Source organism: Callorhinus ursinus, unplaced genomic scaffold (genome assembly GCF_003265705.2).
Source record: "Callorhinus ursinus isolate GAN/ISIS: 27379988/994484 unplaced genomic scaffold, GSC_fseal_2.0 scaffold4, whole genome shotgun sequence".
Classification (NCBI taxonomy): Eukaryota; Metazoa; Chordata; class Mammalia; order Carnivora; family Otariidae; genus Callorhinus; species Callorhinus ursinus.
Window position 1 is genome coordinate 83,888,481 of NW_027397066.1, and position 21,025 is coordinate 83,909,505.

Consider the following 21,025-nt stretch of genomic DNA (forward strand, 5'->3'; position numbering starts at 1 on the left):
GCGCAGAGAATGCTTGAGATTCTCTCTCCCTCTGCCCCTTTCTCTCTCAAGTAAAGAAATAAATCTTTCTTTTTAAAAAAGATTGCCATTATTATTTTAACATACAAGTTGCATGACTCTGAAACTCTGGTCAAAGTCACAAAAAACATAAAGAATCCAGCGAAAATGGGGACTATTTCTTCCCAGTAAAGGATTTTTGCAATTTTACTTCCGTAAAAGTAAAACTATCTCTAGATTTAAGTATTTGTTTAGCAGCCTAGAAAACTATTAATGATGACCCCTCACTTTGGTTTTTCTGATACATACTTTATAACCTAGTAATTAAAGCAGATGAGCTAGAAAGCATCAGACCAGAGACCTGCAAGGTTTACTGAACCTGCAAAGATAATCTTTATTGGTGTTTTCTCAGCTATAGAACTTTTTTGACTTTAGTGCGCTCTCACTAAGTTGCTATAAAGGTTAAATAAAGTCCTTTTCATTAAGCAATTTGGTATTCCTATGAAGAAGATTCAATAAAATAAATTTTGTTCTTTACTTTTAATACTCTGATACCTGATAACAGAAATAAAAAGAAACAATTTCCCAACCTTTTTAAAAATAACTGGGCTCACACATTGGGCTGTCTCCTTTCTACTGATAAGAACTCAAAACTTATAATACATCTGAATCAATTGTTCCACTAATTAACATGGCGAGCAAACTTAGACAGGAGAAAGTCACCACGTAACTAAAATAAATGAGTTATTAACTTAATTGGAATGAGACCCTCAGAAAGAGACCGAAATCCCCTATCTAAAAAGCAGGCATATAGTAAAATCAAATTTCACCACCCAATCAATGATCTGACTCTAACTTGGTACATTTGTTAAAAGTGAGCACCTAATTCAGTCTTCAAACACCTCCAATTATTTTTTATTCACTAAGATTATCAGTGAAGTATTAATAGTTATAAAAGTGATATTTTTGTTATGCAAATCACCATACATTACATCATTAGTTTTTGATGTAGTGTTCCATGATTCATTGTTTGCGTATAACACCCAGTGTTCCATGCAGTTCATGCCCTCTTTAATACCCATCACCAGGCTAACCCATCCCCCACCCCCCTCCCCTCCAGAACCCTCAGTTTGTTTCTCAGAGTCCACAGTCTCTCATGGTTCATCTCCCCCCTCCAAATTCCCCCCCTTCATTTTTCCCTTCCTGCTATCTAAAAGTGATGTTTTTGATCTGGACATGTGCCTCAGACATAAAACTGAATAGATATGAACAGAGAGGCAGACAAATATCTACAGATGAGCGTGCGTGTGTGTGTGTGTGTGTAACAACCTGCTAATACTCTATAGTGTAGTACTGTCAAACTCAAAAAACATTTTGGAAAGACCACATTTCATTTGCAAGATGCTTTTACTTTGTAATCTAATTTAAGATATTTATTTTGAAATATATGGAATAAATATAACCTGAAATAACTGAATATAGAATAAATTCTACCTCCCCAAGTGCTTCTCTCTGGGACGTAAATTCTATTTATTATAATAAAACAACTCAAGCTTTGGCAAATTTTCCATCATGCAATCCATATAAGTAAAAATTACTTACCAGGTCTTGATCCATTATTCCCAAACTGCATGATGTAGCATGTAAAGAATATAGTATTTTATAAATATTTTCAAATGAGCAAATAGCATAAGTCAAAGAAAAGACAGAGGCCAATGTTGGCAAGTCCAGTATTTATGACATGAACATCTTTTATAATGCAACCTTTAAAATTTTTTGAAAAAGCTGATGTTAATGGCAGACCAGCAATAGAATATGTATTTAAATTCTTCCATCGCTTATGCTCCTTTGCGACTGGGCTTCCCACACAATAGAATTAAGCAACTTTCTGATGTCCAGAATAATTTACTTGAACTTTTTAAATTTTTTCCTCATTTATCAAAAGAAAAATGTGTTGGCATTCATTCTCAATTTTTTTTATCAATCAGAACGCATGACAGAGCAACATAGCAATTCTTCATTATACTAACGGGGAAAATTAACTTGACATCAAGCCTAATTGAGTAAAACCTCACTAATTCTTCTAAATAAGGATAAGTCCTGCTTGATTAGTGAAAGCAATTTAGTATAGAGCGTGTTTAGATAAATACACTATTATTGCTTTCTAGAACTCACACTAACAAATGGCTCCCACAGCAAGCATGGTGGGGGGTGGGTAGAAGTCCTTAAGCAAAGTGGCCACATTGCATGGATGAGACTAATGTAGCATATCAATTACATAATAACAACTTGGATGTTATTTCTTTAGATAATTTAAAAACCTTAGGTGCATCTTGCCCTAAAAATTGTTCAAAAGCAATTTTTATAGATGCTGCCAAGATACTCTATAGCCCAGCATATAAACAAAATATGGCAAATCATAATTCATTAGCTATGACTAGATTAATAGAGTCGAAATTAAGGAGCTTTCACTATGCAGGCAATCCTCAACTCACTACAGGTTATACATAAGTTCACCTGTAAGTTTATTGTTTTTTTTTATTAATAACATATAATGTATTATTTGTTTCAGGCGTACAGGTCTGTGATTCATCAGTCTTACACAATTCACAGCGCTCACCATAGCACATACCCTCCCCAATGTCCATATAAATTAATTGTTAGGAATCGAAACTGATTACAGCAATGTTCCCATTAGGAAGTTAGTCTCACATTGTGGAAGGAACATGGACTTGAGACTCAGGATCCCGGGAGGGGATTTCATCATAGCTTTGCCATTTATTATCTGGATGAACTTGAGTGAGTGACTTAAGAGTCTTAAGTTACTCATGCATAAATTAATTTAATACCTATTTTACAGGGCTGTTGTAAGAATCAAACATAATAATAGCTATAAAGCACCTACTATAAGTGCTACCTACTCTTACCCCTAGACATTTCTTTTCTTTTTTCAAGTATCTCTTTACATCACAGAGGATTAGCTGAGAGGTTACAGAAGCACTTCAGTGGGTTCATGAACCCCTTTAAATTGTATGTAATAATTGGTGGGTATGTATATTCTTCTGTTGCAAAAGTTAATGCACTTGGGGCATCTGGGTGGCTCAGTTGTTAAGCGTCTGCCTTCGGCTCAAGTCATGATCCCTGGGTCCTGGGATCGAGCCCCGCATCGGGCTCCCTGCTCAGTGGGAAGCCTGCTTCTCCCTCTCCCGCTCCCCCTGCTTGTGTTCCCTCTCTCGCTGTCTCTCTCTCTGTCAAATAAATAAATAAAAATCTTTAAAAAAAAAGTTAATGAGCTTCGTCAAACAGCTTCCTAAGGGGAATGATTAAGAATGCTCTATAGGTACACTTCCCTCAATTTTTCAATTTAAATGGCCAAATGTTTAAAAATAATAATTGGAAGTATCCTCTGCAACTTGGTTACCATTTCGTCAAATCTTATTTACCTAGTAAACTCCCACCCGTCCTTCAAGCTGTACAAGCCTTATCTTCTCAGGAAAACATCCATGCTCACATCACTTGCATCACTTCCCACCCTGACATGTGGTACACCTTTCTCGGCACCTTGTGTACACCTCTGCTACAGCACTCATTACACAGTATTCTAACTATTTTTCACATGTCTATAAGTACCTTTAAGGAGTACCAAGTACATGGTAGATGCCTGTCAAGCAGATAAGACTTTTTTTCTCACAAAAATGTTAAAAGTAGTCATTTTAGTTGATGAGAAGCATGCGAATCAGGAAGCTACTTAGCTCTGTTCAAAGAACTTCGAGCGTGACTGATCTAAGTTCAAGTAAATTCTGACCTCTCTGAAACTCAATTTCCTCATCTGTGAAAATGGAGATCATCACACCTACCAATCGAGGTCGTACATGAATAATATTTCCTAAGTACTGAGTATACTCCCTGCACACGATAGGTACCACCACCATCACAACACCTACTACCACCATCACTGTCCTTGCTGTGAATTATTCAGGAGTGACAAGCAATAGAAATCTGACATGCATATTAATGGGTTGCTCTCCCCGACACTGCCTATGTTTCAGAGACTAGAGAAAAGAAAAATCTGTGCAGAAACAGCCTTCCAGGAGGTGGAGTGCAAAATAAGGTTTCTGGAACTTCAACATAGGAGCAAGCTACTTTCATATGTGATCGCCTGTCTCCCTGAACCCTCCAGCCCTCCGAAGGTAACAGGCATGCCATTCTCCCTGTCTGCAATAGTGAGGGACTCTACCCAGATGGATTATTGCTCTCTCTGTTTCACATCCTTACAGAATGGCGCCCAAGCTTGTGAGCTCCACACAAGGCTGTAAAGGTCAACATGTCCACCCCTGAAAGTAAGGACACAGGCTCAAGTCCGAAAATTCTGCCTTTCTGCTCAGCAATCTGTTACAGTCTGTTACGATCACCACATTAACAGAGTCCAGTCCAAACCTTTTGCATTTTTCCCCAACCCCACACTCTTTCACCGCTACTTCCCACTTGCCCGAGATGGAAGCCATCTGACACGCACTTCTTCTCCTCTATCCACAGACACTTTCTCCACCTTCCCTCCATCTTAGAATAGGACCCCTTCTCCTTTTCATTATCAACAGATCCACCTGTGTTCTTATTCCCTCTTCATTTCTTTTCTAGGAATTTGCTCCGACAGATATTCTTCTTATGACTTCCATTCTCTTCTGCCCATTCAGCTTTCCTTCCTGTATGAAATCTCCCTTGGATTTCCCAAATCTTTTCTTCCCTTCAACGACAAACTCCTTGAAATATTTCACTTTTCTAGTCTTTTTCTGTACTTATTAAATCTGGCCTTTCCTCTCCTTACAGCAAACTGAAGCATATTAATGCCTCCAAAAGTAGCTATCTCTGGCTTCAGAAGCATTGAATATGTATGTATTCTTTTCCAAACCCTTTCAAAAACACTGAGGAAGAAGTTATTCAGCACACATTGGGCGCCACTTCTAAATATCCCTCAGAACTGTCTCATCGCCCATTGTTCCAGCCATCAGGGCAGATCCTCCCAATCTCCTCTTTCTTGAATCTTCTTCCAAAATTTTCTCTCCCCACCCCACACCAGTTCTCTATCTTCAGATAAACTCGCTACTGTGGACACTGATCTATTATTCTCCTTCAGTATTTACCCTGTGCTGGGGTTAATGTAAACAAAGACACACCTTATATCAAGGAGGATCTACTAGATACTGGGGACCCACAAGGTTTCTTCATTCACAGATGGAAACATGGCACCACCCCATCCACCCCAGCCCCTGGCCATTTTCTTCCACTTTTTCTCTCTAATGTCCCTGAATATAGCATTGCCTAGTATACAGGACTTTGTCCACCAAAGTCTCTTCTAATGAACTTGACTTTGGGAAATTCTTTTCTGAACGGTAAGCCAATCAACATGAAAATTCAAGTCAACTGCCTCCAGATCCTTTATTCAAACTTGCTACCTGGTTTTGTTCTCTGCAAACTGTCGTGAAAACTCTGCTCTCCTCCTCTATTCTAGAAACCTTCATTAATATAACTCTTAGATATAAATTGCTTCTGCATTGAAGTAAGCCATCTATTTTTGAATCTTTAAAATGTTTTCTGACCATATCTTCACAGAAGATAAAATGTATAAAATGCTCTCCTCTTCCCAGTTGACATGTACTTACAAACCTGGGATGTGATCCCACAACTTTGTACCAAGTCTCCTTTTAAGAGCTGCTCAATACTTGGCCATTGAACTAAAGGACTTTGTGGCTTTGAGTTCACACACAATGCTGTCCACTGTTATTCTCATTTAATCCCCATTGCTCCTCTGGAACATGGTGATATTTGATAGTATGGTAGTAGTAGTAATACGATTTAATATTTACTGCATACCTATACTTATTCATTACTTTTAGAATATTTCATTTAATCCTAGTAATAATCCTGACTGGTAGAGATCTTTCCAATTTGCAAATGAAGTTTTAGAAAAGTAAAGTAACCTGATTAGTTGTCAGAATCAGATTTAAACTCAAATCCATTTGACTCAAAGTTTTAAAAGTTACTAATCAATTACATTTAATGAATAATACTGTAGTTCAGAAATGACACAATCTTTGTGAGAAAATAACTTATTTATTCATTTAGTCTTTCACCCTGATTGAAGACTCCTCAATTCTAAAGGCAGAAAAATTAACTGTTATAGATTATCCATATTTGGTTATAGTATAGAAAATGAAAAAAAATCCAATAAAATCTAACATGGAGAACAACACTTAGTAAACCTCTGAAAGGAAGGAATTTTCTTAATCTAATTAAGGATATATATTTAGAAAAACACTAAAGCAAGCAATCTACTGATTTTGGAAGCGTTCCCATCAAAGTAAAAAACTAGACAAAATGCTGACCATCACAACTTCTACTCAGCATTATCTCAGGAATCCTCACCAATGTAATGAGACAAGAAAAATAAGAGTTTTTTGGACAATTAGAAAAGAAGAAAAAAATGTGTTTATTTGCTCTTCGATGTCTACATAGAAAATCCAAAAGAATAAGCAAATAAAACACAAGAAATAGTAAGAGAAGTCAGCAATGTTACAGAATACAGTTACTATATGAAATTTGTCATGTCTGCATAACAGTTATAACCAATTAGAAAATATAGTAGGGGAGGACCTGACGGGTTCAGTCGGTATGCAACTCTTGATCTCAGGGTCGTAAGCTTGTGCCCCACACTGGGTGTAGAGATTACTTAAAAATAAAAATCTTTAAAAAAAAAAAGAAAAAGAAAAATATAGTAGAAAAAGGATACCACTTAGAACACCTGCAATGCTACAAAATAATTAGGAATAAATCTTTTTACTTATTTAAGTTTAAAGAGATTTACAGGGAAAATTACAAAACAAGGAAAATCTGAAATAGTATAAAGATGTCAGCTGTCCCTCAATTGATCTCTAAGTTCAATGCAAAGTCAATAAAAATCCCAAAAATCATATTGATATGGAAAAACAAAGATAAGTTTCAGTGAAAAAAAAAACGGGTGAAGAGTCTTGTCTTAAGAGAGTCAGTGTTTATTAAAAACTATAATAATTAAGGTAGTGTGGTACTGGGCCCAAAATTTTTTTTATATAGATAAACAAAAAAGAATAGAAAGCCCAGAGAGAGACACATTGATATACAGAAACTTGATATACGGCAGAGATAAAATGATCTATCCAATAAAGAAGCTAAGACAGCTGCTTATTTATACAGAAAAAAAAAAAACAACTAGATCTTTTTCTTTTATCATATACAAAAATAAATTCCACATGGGAAATTAAAATTTTTAGAAGAAAGTATGGAAACATATCTTCTTTACTCTGGCAAAGGGAAGGTTTCTTAAACAAAACCAGAGCATAGAAAACCCGAAGAAAGTATTAATATACTGACTATATTAAAATTAAAGCTTTTTAAAAATAAAATACAAACTAAGTGAACAGAGAAGTCACAGACTTTGAGAATATATGTGTAACCCATTTACTCAATGAAGATTAGGATCCGGAACATATGTAAAATGCCTGCAAAGGACAAAGACTCCTTGACCAACCCTCAGTCAGGTTCCTCTGAGTCCTCTTCTCACCGAGCCTTAATCCTGGGCTTCTTGCAGGGTCCAGCTGTAGCAAGAATCCTGCAGAGTCAGTTTCGTGAGAGTCCCCCTACCCTTGATGTCGCCTCTTAGTGATTTCCTATCCATTGAGCCCTTCACTCTGCTCGTTAGCTACAAATCCTCAGCTGTCCTTGCTGTATTCCAAGTTGAGTCCAATCTCCATCCTCTATAGAGTGGACCCATATTGCTATCAGGTCCTCAAGTCCTCTTCACTATTTCAACAAGCATCAGAATAATTTTTTCTTTAAAATGTGAATCAATCAAAAAACCTTCAACTAAAAATATGTGAAATAGTTGAACAGGAAACACAAGAATAAACTTATGACCAATAAGCAGATAAAGAGATGTTTGACTTCACCAGTAACCAGAATTATACAAAGACAAATCACAAAAAGGTAACATGTCAAACTCATGAAAATCAGCAATGAATTTTTTTTTAGTCTGAAATTTCCAAGTATTGCTAAAGATGAGAAGAAAATGTGAACTCTCTTCTGCTGTTGATAAGAATGTAAAAAAAAAGCATAGCAGTTTGCAGAGCAACTTGTTGTTATTCAATAAAATTATCTATGTGCATACCCTATAACCTATTTCTTACAAGTCTAGCTATATAGCCCAATCTTTCTCACGGATGTTCTGCAAGACAAGTCTTAATGCATTAAGGCATCCATCATGCATAATAAATTATTTTCTCTCCTGTGCATGTAAAATGATACTAACTATGTACCATCCTCAAAAGATGAGAGAAAACAATCACTTTAAATCATTTTTTTGTCTCACAAAACTTGTCTCACAAAACTCCAGTTGAGAAAAGCTCTAGATCAATGATTCTGAATCAGAAACTACCTAATATCACCCAAGGACATTTAGAAATGTGAGGGTAATGGCAGCTATTTTTCCGTTGTCATTAGTGACTGGAGTGCTACATCTGACAAACAGCACCCCAGGAGTCTTAAATGTTTAATATCCTTCAAAGCACAGGGCACTTTAACACAAAGAATTGTTCTACCCGAAATGCCACTATCACCCACCTCAGCCCTAGACAAACTCTACATGCAGATACAAGAAATGGATAAGAATGTACATTGCAGGCACACCTGGGTGGTTCAGTCAGTTAAATATCCAACTCTTGATTTTGGCTCAGGTCATGGTTTCAGTGTGGTGAGATGAAGCCCGGCAATGGGCTCCACGCTGGATGTGGAGCCTAGTTAAGATTCTCTCTCTCTCTCCCTCTGCCCCTCCCCCATCTCTCTCTCCCCCTCTTAAAAAAAAAAAAAGAATGTGTATTGCAGCATTGTTGTTATAGTAAAAAGCTAAAAGGGAAAAAATTATCAATGTCGGAAGAAATGGATAAGTAGTAGTAACATCATGCACTTAAAAGGAATGAACTAGAAATAGAAGTACTAAAATTATGGGCAAAAAAAGCAAGTTGCATAATGAAGCATTCAAAATACTATTTTCACTGTTTTTAAAATGTGAAATTCAATATATTGTATGGATATATCAATATATAAGAAAAATATAAGAGCATGACTAGATATGGTAAGGTTAAATTCACGATAATGACACTGATGTGATCGATCTATGCCTACGGTGGAATACTATAAAGCAATGAAAATGAACGAATGACTACTATGAGCAACAACATAAATGAACTTCACAAATATAATATTGAGCAAAAGAAGGCAGATACAAAAGATTACATATTTTATGAAAAACTGCTATATAATGTTAGAATGCATAGCAGTTCCCTTTGGGAGGAAAGGGTATAATCACTGGAAAGGGGACAAAGGAGGCTTCTGAATTGCTGGTGATGTCCTTTTCATGGTGTAGGTAGTGGTTCTGGAAACAAATTTACTTTGTAAAAATTTATAGAGCTATACAATGATGACCTGTTCACTTTTCTGTATGTTTGTCTTGATAAAAATGTTTATTTAGAGAAAATTTAATCATCTATCCTCCTTTCTGCCTGCCCCCCCTTACCAGGGATCTCTTCCTAACTGCCTCATTTCTGTCAACTACACCATAATGTTTTCTATACCCCAGGTTCATGCCCACATTTTCAGTCTTTCAACCCCAGAAAACTCTTGCCAACACTGATGAATACTAACTGGAACTTTTATCAAATTTGTCTTTCCTTCTTTCCCACCAACATCAAACATATCTTCTGTTTTCTGTATCACTCTGAGTTTTATAAATCAAATTCAAAACCAAGACTTTTTTGGCAACTTATCCTGATAACTCATAAAAGGCTTCTGTCCACTGTGAGTAGGACCTTTTGAGAGTATTTTAAAGGATTCTTTGGCAAACAATATGTGGGATAGGAACTAGTCAAGATATCTCTGGTAATTTCTCGGGAGATGGAGAAGACTTCTCTTGGAAAGTCTTGTCTTTGAACTTCTTTTCTCTCTTGTCCTTTTTACTTTAAGATAGTCATTCATTCAACAGAAATTAAATTGTGTTTGTATCTATATACAAAGGGAAAAGAAAGCCCTAAATGTCTACAAGTTATACCCAGAGGTCGAATTTCTTAACATTTTAATTATGTTTGCATGGACCTGATAGCACATATCAATTGATTAAAATTATAAACTCTACAAAAATAGTAACTATTTAAATGTTTATCAGGACACTAATATCTTCCCTTTTCAACTGGATATCATAGTAGTCCCTGACTGAAACCCTTAAGCAACTGTCTGTCTTTCAAATAGATTAAATAAAAACTGGCGAATGGGAGAAGAGAAATATGTATTTATCACATGCATACAGTGTGCCAGACATTGTTACACAGTAAACCCATAATAAATTATTTAATTTTCACAAAAATTCATTAGCTTAAGGAGTTTTGTTCATCATTTAACAGAAGAACAAACAAAGGCTCAGAGACATTAACTGATTTTCCCTAAATCATACAATGAACATTTTATTGCTGAGATGTGAACACTGGCCCATGTAACTCCAAAACCCTTGCTTCCTCTTCCACATCCAGTTACCCTTCAAGGAAAAGGAGATTCAGAGAAAGCACCAGAAAAGTAGTAGCTAAAATGGCAGGAGAAGAAGGTTAGTACAGCATCACAGAAGTTACCTAATGAGCAATTCCAAGAGGGAGGGAATGGCTCCCAGTGAAAAATCTGCCTTTCTATTCCTAGCATTCCAGCCAATAATAAGTACTCAAATATGTGCTAAACTACAGGAACATTTTAAAAAGAATGAGAATGAGTGTTAAGAATATAGTGCACTGTCTAGAAAAAAATCACTTGTATCACCCCAAAGGGAAATTTCAGAGAATAGTACTGATTTTTTTATACATGATTAAATACTTGAGGAAATGATGAAAAAGAGGAAGATGCACATAAAGACTAGTCAGCAGATGGAAATAATAGGCAGGGTAGCACAGGGTAAGTGTTAACCAGATGCGCCTATGGATCAGGATGTCTGGGTTTAAATTCTAACTTGGTACCTGTGTGACCTTGGCCAAGTTACTTAACTTCCCTGTACATCAGTTTCCACATCATTACCATGGAGATAATAACCGTACTTGTGTCATAGGGTTGTTACTGTAAGGAGTAAATGAGTTAATATATGTAAGAAAATGTCTGACACAAGTCTTCAGTATTAACTAGTCTTTCAAGAAGTTGGACAGTGTGGGGAAGGAGTAGGGTTGAAAATCTTGGGGAGAAGCACAGTCAGGAAAAAAATAATTAAATGTATTTAACATCTACTGGACTTTCATGGAGACCCGAGCATCTCAAAAATGTTCTCTCTGTACTTAGAGAATATCACTTCCTGTCAGTTATTGACAAAGAAATTGTCCCTAACATCACCACATTTTGCAGCTAAATTCCGCTACCTCTGCACCTCAGTTTTAAACATAAAAGTCACAACAGTTAACGTCTAAAAATGGCCGATATTAATATGTCTTCTATTAGGAAAAAGGGTGATGCCTATCACTTGATATTTATTGACGTTGATTCCTAAAGAAAAGCACAAGAGGTTTCTTTTACAAAAAGACTGATTGCAGACTACAGAAGTAAGCCCGATGGTCCCTCTGGTGGCCTAGAGAAGCTACCACTCTCCAGAGTACCTAACATGCCTAAGGAATCAACACCTAATAAAAATACAGTCCTTCTATAATGATGTAATGTATGGTGATTAACATAACATAATAAAAAAAAGAAAACTAAAAAAAAAAATAATAGAGTCCTTCTGAAGCTATAGATTCACGCAGGAAGGACCCATCTGGTTGCACAGGTACTGCAATGACTTTTTTTTTTTTTTTTTGGAACCATCACCCACATTTATTTTTTTATTTATTTTTTATTTTATTTTTTTATTTTTTATTTTTTTAATTTTATTATGTTATGTTAGTCACCATACAATACATCATTAGTTTTTGCAATGACTTCTCCACAGGGTTATATGGTCATCAGAGAAAGAAAAAAAAAAAAGGAACAAGTGTCACAGGGTGGGTGAGCTGTGAAACATTACCTCGTGGCATTAACTAAGTAACCGGCTTCCCCTTCTTCCCTCATAACTGACTTACTATTGCCCCGTTACTCCCAGCTTGTCCTGGAAATATGCATGCTCCTGCATACAAGCACCTGTGTGCCCGTGCGTGCGCGTGCACATCCACACACGCACACGCACACACACTCCTGTGAGTCCCATGGATTGTGATGCCTAACATCTACTGGGTCTGGGGCAGGGCTACTCAGGAAGTCTCACTAATTTGTCTAAATACTTAAAAGATATAAGCAAACTAAAGAACAGTTAAATAAAATATCTTCTATCCTCTTATGGCCATAAATACACTCACATGGCAATACATTTTTTTAAAATGCGTAAAGCTATGGTTTTTATATGACTGAACACACACAAAATACCAAAGGCAACTAAATTTAAATATGGTTGCATATCTGAGTATTCTGTGATTGACCAGAATTGTTTGGATGAATATCAATAAAGACATCCTTAAGTCGTGGATTTTCATTATTCTATAACAATTCTTTTGTTCTTCCTAAATTCCAGCAAAATCAAGAATCATGCTATTATCGTCTATATTGTCATATAGTTTGCATTCTATTGATAGAATGTCAAATTAAACTACTTTTCTTAATTTGCTCTTTGATAGTTTCTTATTATTTTCAATTTGGAAAAACTTGACTGTGTTGAAGAAACAGCAACAAGAACTGTCAATAAAATTCTTAAGGCAATACTTGGACTTAGAAATGAACCATGAATTTTCCATATCCTGTTCAATTCTCATAATGGGGGCATCTAGGTTAAGTCATTTTTATCATATAAAATATTAGAAAATATTTTAATTTTATTATTAAAATCACTATCACTTATATTACACTACCTACTGTTCTTTTAAAGCAATATCTAAACCTTTATGGTATTTCTTAAATTCTACCTCTTTCAATTTTTTTAATGCGATATAAAGAGAAAACTGAAAATAACAGTATATTACTCAGTTTAAGTCTCTCTTCATTTAAGACTATGCCTTCAACCAAAAGAGCCAGAAAATAGTCAACATAAGAAATTAGTGTCAGGACTATTTGTACAGCTCATTTCAAGGCCTGGTGCATGGCTGTCATCCTGGAACACGCCTTCTCTGCCTTCAGTTGGACTTCTCATTCCTAGAAGTATATTTCCAGAATCCAACTTCATTACACCCTCTCACTAGATTGACAGTTTACCACTGTTTACAATTCCACATTTTTTTAAGATTTTATTTATTTATTCATTTATTTAGAGGGACAGAGAGCATAAGCCGGGTGGGGGAGGGGCAGAGGGAAAGGGAAAATCTCAAGCAGACTCCACGTTGAGCGTAGAGCCTAACACGTGGCTCGATCTCAGGACTCTAAGATCATGACCTGAGCCGAAATCAAGAGTCGGACGCTTAACTGATTGAGCCACCCAGGTACCCTCCACAGTCATTTCTATTCAGAATATTAACGGAATTGTGCCATTAGTCTCCAGCGTTGATGTCAGGAAGTCCAAAGCCATTTAGCTTCTAGTTCCCTTGTATATAACCCATTTGATTATTCTCGAAGATTTTAGAATACTCTTTTCTCAGATATTTGCATGACGGGCTATTCTTTCTCATTATCCAGTTCTCTACTGATCTCTGTAGGGATCTTTCCTGATGAAAGAAGCCCTCACACGTCTCTCCCACATCACCATTTTTTTTAAAGATTCCATTTATTTATTTGAGAGAGAGAGAAAGGGGACAGAGAGAGAGCGAGCCTGAGCAGGGGGAGGGGCAGAAGGAGAGGGAGAAGCAGACTCCCTGGTGAGCAGGGAGCCCAATGCAGGGCTCAATCCCAGGACCCTGGGATCATGACCCAAGCCAAAGGCAGACACTTAACTGACTGAGCCACCCAAGCACCCCCCACATCACCATATTTTATTTTCATCAAAGTATTTATTGTTATGTGGTATTTTCTAGTTTTACTCTTTTCTATATTGTCCATTAAATAAACTATAGCTTTACAAGAATTCATTTGCTTCTGAATCCCCAGTGCCTAGGACAGTGAGCCGGTACTCAATAAATGGTTATTGGGTAAATGAATGAAAGCCTGTGTCCTAGCATTACTTCCAGAAGTAGAGTAAGAATAGCTTTTCAATTGATATTTCTAAATTACATGAAATAGGATCATGTGCAGGATCCCATTTTTGTCATGGTGTTTATATTTACTACAAACATGGTCTTCTTGCCATAATAAATCATAAATCAGGAGCCCAAAAACTTTTAAAACTAAAATCAAACTTTTGAGCAGTTCAATTTATTTGTCTTCAGAAAACAACAGCCTCGGGCCAAATTATCTTCTTTCCTTACAAAAATTAATAATTATTAGGTTAAAAGTTAATGTCATCAACTTGACTCTAGTAGAACAATGACCTGAAGAAGACAATCCAGCAAGGTACACAAGCGTGCAGGCTTCAGCATCAGATGGCCTTGGTGTTGACCCCAAGCTCTGCCATGTAGGAGCTATGTGTCCTGGGGTTTGTTATTTAACCTCTCTAAGCTAGTCTCTGAATTATGATAGTACTTGTCTCCTAGGCTATGATGAGAGTCCAAGGAGGTCACTCGTTTAAAATTCTAGGCAGAGTCCCTGAGCATTAATAAATGTTAGCCATAATTATTGTAAGAAATTATCTATTTGAACATTTTCATATTCTTTGCAAAATCTTGGCTGAAAGTATCATTCATTACATTGCATGAAATAATTTCCTCTCTTAGCTCAGTGCTAACACAAAAATACCTCTTCAAACACACTTGAGATTCTCCTTAATCAGGTGGGGCAAAGTATATGACTGATCATGTTTTCTTTCCAGAAGGAAATTCAGGTCACTTGCCATAATAACCTCTTCCAGATATCTTTTTTTCTACTTTTTGTTTTTTCTTAACTGGCTTTCCTTGATTTTATTTTCAATTTTTCTTTTTTATATTGTGTTTAACTTTGTAGCTTATGGCTCTACTATTTACCAACTGAGTGACCCTGGGGAAGTTATTTAACATCTGAAGTTCCACTTTTCTCACCTGTCAAATGAGAATTGTTGTGAACACCAATGATACTGTCACCTAGCACCCTTTTTTCATAGCCACTCCTTTACTCCATCCATTTGCTCTTGCAAGCCATACAAGGGCCCAACCCTCTAGATTAGTCTAGAAGTGGACATCTAATTCAAGCCAGGCCAAGGAGACACTTGCCAGGAATTTTGGATTAGGACTGAGAGTCAGGTCAATTTCCTTCTAGTGACTGAAACTTTATGTAAGATATAAACCTCAGGAGTTGCTAGTGGCTGTTTCCCACTTATGGAAGAAGCCAGTGCACAGTGAAAGAAAGAATGACTCTAAGCTACGGGGAGGAGGAAGACAAGGACTTCTTATGGTTCTAATGGTTCCTAGGTTCTTGCTCTTCCTATAGCCTGGCTCTTCCATTAGACAGCCCATTAGCTTTCCAATAAAGTCTCCTTTCTGCATACATAATTTGGGTTTGATAACCATCACTTGAAACCAAAATAGTTCTAATATGTAGAAAATAAACTCTATTTTGAATAATTGTTATAAAAAAATAAACGAGAGGGGCGCCTGGGTGGCTCAGTCGGTTAAGCGTCTGCCTTCGGCTCAGGTCATGATCCCGGGGTCCTGGGATCAAGCCCTGTGTCAGGATCCCTGCTCAGTGGGGAGCCTGCTTCTCCCTCAGCTGCTCCCCCTACTTTTGTGTTCTCTCTCTGTGTCAAATAAATAAACAAAATCTTTTTAAAAAATTAAAAATAAAAGTAAATAAGATAAAACAATTAAGTGCCTAGCATACTACCTGGCATATAACAGTCACTCAAGAAATGATACCTATTAACATTATTTAGAAGATGGAGATACAAATTCTAAATCAATTAATTAACGAACACAATTTTAACAGCTGACAAATCTTTTTCTCTTGCAGTTTCAAAATTACTCAAAGGGATTCTTTGGTTTTGGATCTTGAAAGAATTGCAAAATAAGAGACATGCTCTGATTAAGTTTGCTATGTATCACTGTGTAAATCTAAGTAACTCATACATATAGTTAAATAATGTTAGAGAATAATAAAGTCTCAGATCCAGTAACCCTCAATTTCTTGCTTAACTCACTTGTTCAGGTAAATATATGGAGGAAAATTAGAAAAAGAATATAGACTTACATTCCACATATCTCACATACACAAGAATAAGTCAGACACATTTAAGTGTGTAAAATACTGATTTGGCTGCATTCACAGAAGTCTTCACATTATATAAAGGATGCAATATAGTAAAGAGAAAATGGAGTCACCATACCTGTAGAGATACCACACTGACATTATCAAAATGGATGTGTCCATTAGGTTCTGTGACAGCTGGATTTGCATAACACGTCACACCATTGATGGCAGGTAACGTTTTAGGTTGATGAGTTTTCTCATGAGAAGGACCAAAGTCATCATTTCTAAAGTGGGTATGATCATGCTACATGAAAAAATTTAAAAAGCAAGAGGAAGTTGTGAGAATAAAAAATGATGGCTCACACATACAAGAAAGTAGAGAGTTTAGGGCTTTTTATTTGTAAGAGAAAATTTGTATGTCTATTCAATATATAATCTTTTTAGATTTATAAATGTATCTTCATTTATTAGATTGTTTTTTCATGTTAGGGTACACATGCCTTCTTATTTTGATGAACATGAATGAATACAAATTGTGCACATTTTTCTTGACATTAAATTGTTGGTACTTATTCCAAATTATACACTGTCAAACTTTTCTCTTATATTTATCAATATATCGACTCTTTTCTTTCTCCTCATATTCACAAGTCTAATAACTGTGCTGTTCACATAATCATAAGAATAAATTCCTGGGGCACCAGGGTGGCTCAGTCAGTTAAGCATCTGACTCTTGATTTCAGCTCAAGTCATGATCTCAGGGTTGTGAGATCGAGCCCTGTGGCAGACCCTGCACTGGGCGTGGAGCTTGCTTAAGATCCTCTCTCTCTCTCTCTCTTGCCCCTCCCCTCTGCTCATTCCTTCTCTCTCTCTCAAAAAAAAAAAAAAGAATAAAATTCCTGCCTTTATTTGCCTTTAAAGCTATATAAAGAAGCTTTAAGGGGTCAAACATCAAACATTTTCAATAAAATCTATTTACCTGACCATATGTCTTTAATAACATCTTAAGCACTCTTTCAAAAAAGAAAAGTATGTAAAATCCACCAAACACAGCAACTGCCTTCTCAACATAGTTGTCACTTTTGGGATTGAATCCAAATGCCTGAGAGAGAAAAAAAATTCAGGTAAAACCAAGTAATTTAACCTGATTTCTGAAAAATAATAAGAAATCTTTCAGTATACAATTTTCACCAAAGTTCTAAGTCCATCTTCAGATCAGGTAATATTGGGAATTTAACCACCAAAATCACAAAACAAAAACTCTGAAACTTAAGTAACTAAACTGTAAGAGATCACACAGGAGTCTTATACCAGAGGAAGTTCTCTTAATAAAACCCCCAGAGTATCTTATAGTTTCCTAGCTATAGGATAGTTTCGTATCTTATAGTTTCCTACCTTCAGCAATATTTGCCTTGAAAGAGAAAGCTTTTCATTTCCCACCTTTATAGATAATATTAGATCTAGGTAATGAAGAAAAATGAGACATTGATAATCCATTTTCTCTAAAAGTAATATATTTGTCCATAATACCCAGATTGAAATTTTTAAAGCAAATACGACAAGCCATTTGGATTGCTGTTTTCCCAAGAGAGATCCTTTTAAACCTAGAGGATCCTAGTAGGCCCTAAAGAGATAAAGAACTCAAGGGCTGGGCCCAAGAATGAAGAAAAGATTTCTTTCACACACACACATACACACACACACACACACACACACATGTGAGAATGAAATAATCTACTGTTTAAAGGACATAAGGCAAGAGCTAGGGTTTGAAATTATAAAGAGTCAAGGTTTTCCTAACAGACAAGACACACAAACTTAAATAAAAGCTGCAATAAATGTCTAAGGACATTTTGTGGTACATCTTCAGTAAATCTGACACTGTAGGCTCTTCAGAAAATAAATAATAAAAGTACATAGAAAAATTAAATTTGCCAAATGCAAGACAAAATAAATTTTTAAGGCCCTCAGAGGTGTCCCAGAGCTGTCTGAACACGTCCTGGTGGCTGGCCTCCTAGAATATTAATTTTATCTCTGACACTGATATCCCCTATAGCCTGAGACAAGCTTTTTCATCTGCTGTGATTCAGCTTTCTCTTATCCAACACTATCAACCAGACCATAAAATGCTGTAGGAATTATGGAGCCTAAAATGTACAAAGTGCTAAAACATTGAAAAGAAACAATTATTCACAGAAACAAAGAGCCAACATCCTTACCTCTGGAATAAGCTGGAAAATGGCATTTGAAAACAGAGTCCCAATAGCCAGACCCACGAAAAAGGTCAAAATCTTAGGGAAATAAGATTTCTTTATCAATGGAGTCAAAACTAATCCGAGGAGAGATGCCAGATTAATAATTGTCACTGACAAGAGTCCATAGCCCCAAACTGTAGATCAGAGGGAAAGAGTAGAAATTAATCAGCAACGAAGCCAAATGAAGTCTTACTGTACATGAAGCTTGAGACAATGTTTTTCTTTAAAAGCTTGAAACAGATACTTCTTTAAAATAACAAGATAACTCTTTTCAATGAAAATTATGCAGAAAACTGTGAACATAAATACAGAATAATAAATATAAATAGCAACACTGCTTACACTGTCATCAGCCCTAAACCACTCAAAGGCTCAGAGAATTTTATAGCTTGCAAGGAATTCAGAGAACATCTGGAATAGTGACAAACCATTTGAGGCCCACAGGCTCCAAGTCACCTACTTTCATCTGTAGCTCAAAGCCTGGTTTAAAACTCAGCCTTTCAGAGGAATATAGAGGCAGTGTGAGTTTCAGGGAAAAGGTACAAAGTGATGGGTGGAGGGTAGGGGTGGAGATGGGTGGGTATGGGTTAGCTGCAAGGTGACCAGAGTTGCAGACACTGTGCTTGTCATAATCACTGGTCTGCAGGCACCTGTGGTGTGCACCTCCTTGGGAAGGCAACACCTTGGCCCTCCAGCTGGGGCCTCCAGGACCTGGACTCAGCCCAGTGCAGTGAGCACTCAGGAGGGGAGCACGGGGGAACCAGAGAGTAGCTGTGTTGCACAACTCGCCCCGTTGAGCCCAGATTAGGGCGAAAATATCCTATGCAATGAGGACTCTGGTGACAGACGGAGGTGGTGAGTCTTTCAACTCTCTATGCCCAAGGCCTGGTACCCAATAGGTGTTTAATAAATATTGCTTACAATGAGATGAACGAATATTATCCTAAGCTTTACAGCTAGTGGCATGTGTGACCTCAGTTTCCTCCTGATTATCCTCTATAGAGGGGTTGGTTTAAGGACACCGTGGGAGTGCAAGTGACGTGTGCCGTGTGAACCCAGGACAGCCTCGGATGGCAGTGCAGGCTGACATACACTGGGCCCCAGAACCGCGCAACGTGGCTTTGCCTGCGCCCCACACACGACACACGAAGGACAGTGTGAAAGACGAAGAAGTTGCCTCTGCACTGCTGCTTCTTTAAAATGCCCAGCAAACATTTTTATTTTTTTCTTTTTAATTTTTTATTGTTATGTTAATCACCATACACTACATCATTAGTTCTTGATGTAGTGTTCCATGATTCGTTGTTTGTGCATAACACCCAGGGCTCCATGCAGAACGTGCCCTCTTTAATACCCATCACCAGGCTAACCCATCCCCCCACCCCCCTCCCCTCTAGAACCCTCAGTTTGTTTTTCAGAGTCCACAGTCTCTCATGGTTCTTCTCCCCCTCCAATCCCCCCCTTCATTCTTCCCCTCCTGCTATCTTCTTTTTTTTTCTTAACATATATTGCATTATTTGTTTCAGAGGTACAGATCTGTGACCACTCTGGAAAACAGTATGGAGGTTCTTCAAACAGTTGAAAATAGAGCTACCATACGATCCAGCAATTGCACTACTGGGTATTTACCCCAAAGATACAAATGTAGGGATCCGAAGGGGTACGTGCACCCCGATGTTCATAGCAGCAATGCCCACAATAGCCAAACTGTGGAAAAAGCCAAGATGTCCATCGACAGGTGAATGGATAAAGAAGATGTGGTATATATACACAATGGAATACTATGCAGCCATCAAAAGGAATGAGATCTTGCCATTTGCAACGACGTGGATGGAACTGGAGGGTGTTATGCTGAGTGAAATAAGTCAATCAGAGAAAGACATGTATCATATGACCTCACTGATATGAGGAATTCTTAATCTAGGGAAACAAACTGAGGGTTGCTGGAGTGGGGGGGTGGGAGGGATGGGGTGGCTGGGTGCAAGAGTGTTGAATCACAGAAAACATTTTTAAATTTTAAGCCCCTTTTCTCATTGACACTCTCAATGGAGTACCGTAGCAACACCTAAGGTTTCTGAGTGTTTGCCATTGCCAGCCAGCTACTGTGCTAAGAAACTGATAGGTAGGGGCGGGGCACCTGGCTGACTCTGTTGGTTAAGCATCTGCCTTCGGCTCAGGTCATGATCCCGGAGTCCCAGGATCGAGCCCCGATTCAGGCTCCTTGCTCAGTGGGGAGCCTGCTTCTCCCCCTGCCTGCTCCCCCTGCTTGTGCTCTCTCTCTTTCTCTCTGTCAAATAAATAAATAAATAAAATTCTAAAAAGAGAAAGAAAAAGAACGAAAGAAAGAAAGAAAGAGAAAGAAAGAAAGAAAGAAAGAAAGAAAGAAAGAAAGAAAGAAAGGAAGGAAGGAAGGAAGGAAGGAAGGAAGGAAGGAAGGAAGGAAGGAAGGAAGGAAGGAAGGA

At 37.2% G+C, this 21,025-nt stretch overlaps 1 protein-coding gene across 3 annotated transcripts in view; it reads right to left on the minus strand.

The window, feature by feature from the left end:
* Positions 1-21,025, minus strand: part of SLC39A8 (solute carrier family 39 member 8) — a 70,080-nt gene that overhangs the window by 17,082 nt on the left and 31,973 nt on the right. For all 3 annotated transcript variants that reach the window (XM_025873556.2, XM_073892040.1, XM_073892041.1), the window contains exons 4-6: positions 18,528-18,697; positions 17,288-17,410; positions 16,445-16,612 (exon numbers count right to left, since the gene is read on the minus strand). In XM_025873556.2, coding sequence (XP_025729341.1) covers positions 16,445-16,612; positions 17,288-17,410; positions 18,528-18,697 — 461 coding nt within the window. The remainder of the gene's footprint in view (positions 1-16,444; positions 16,613-17,287; positions 17,411-18,527; positions 18,698-21,025) is intronic.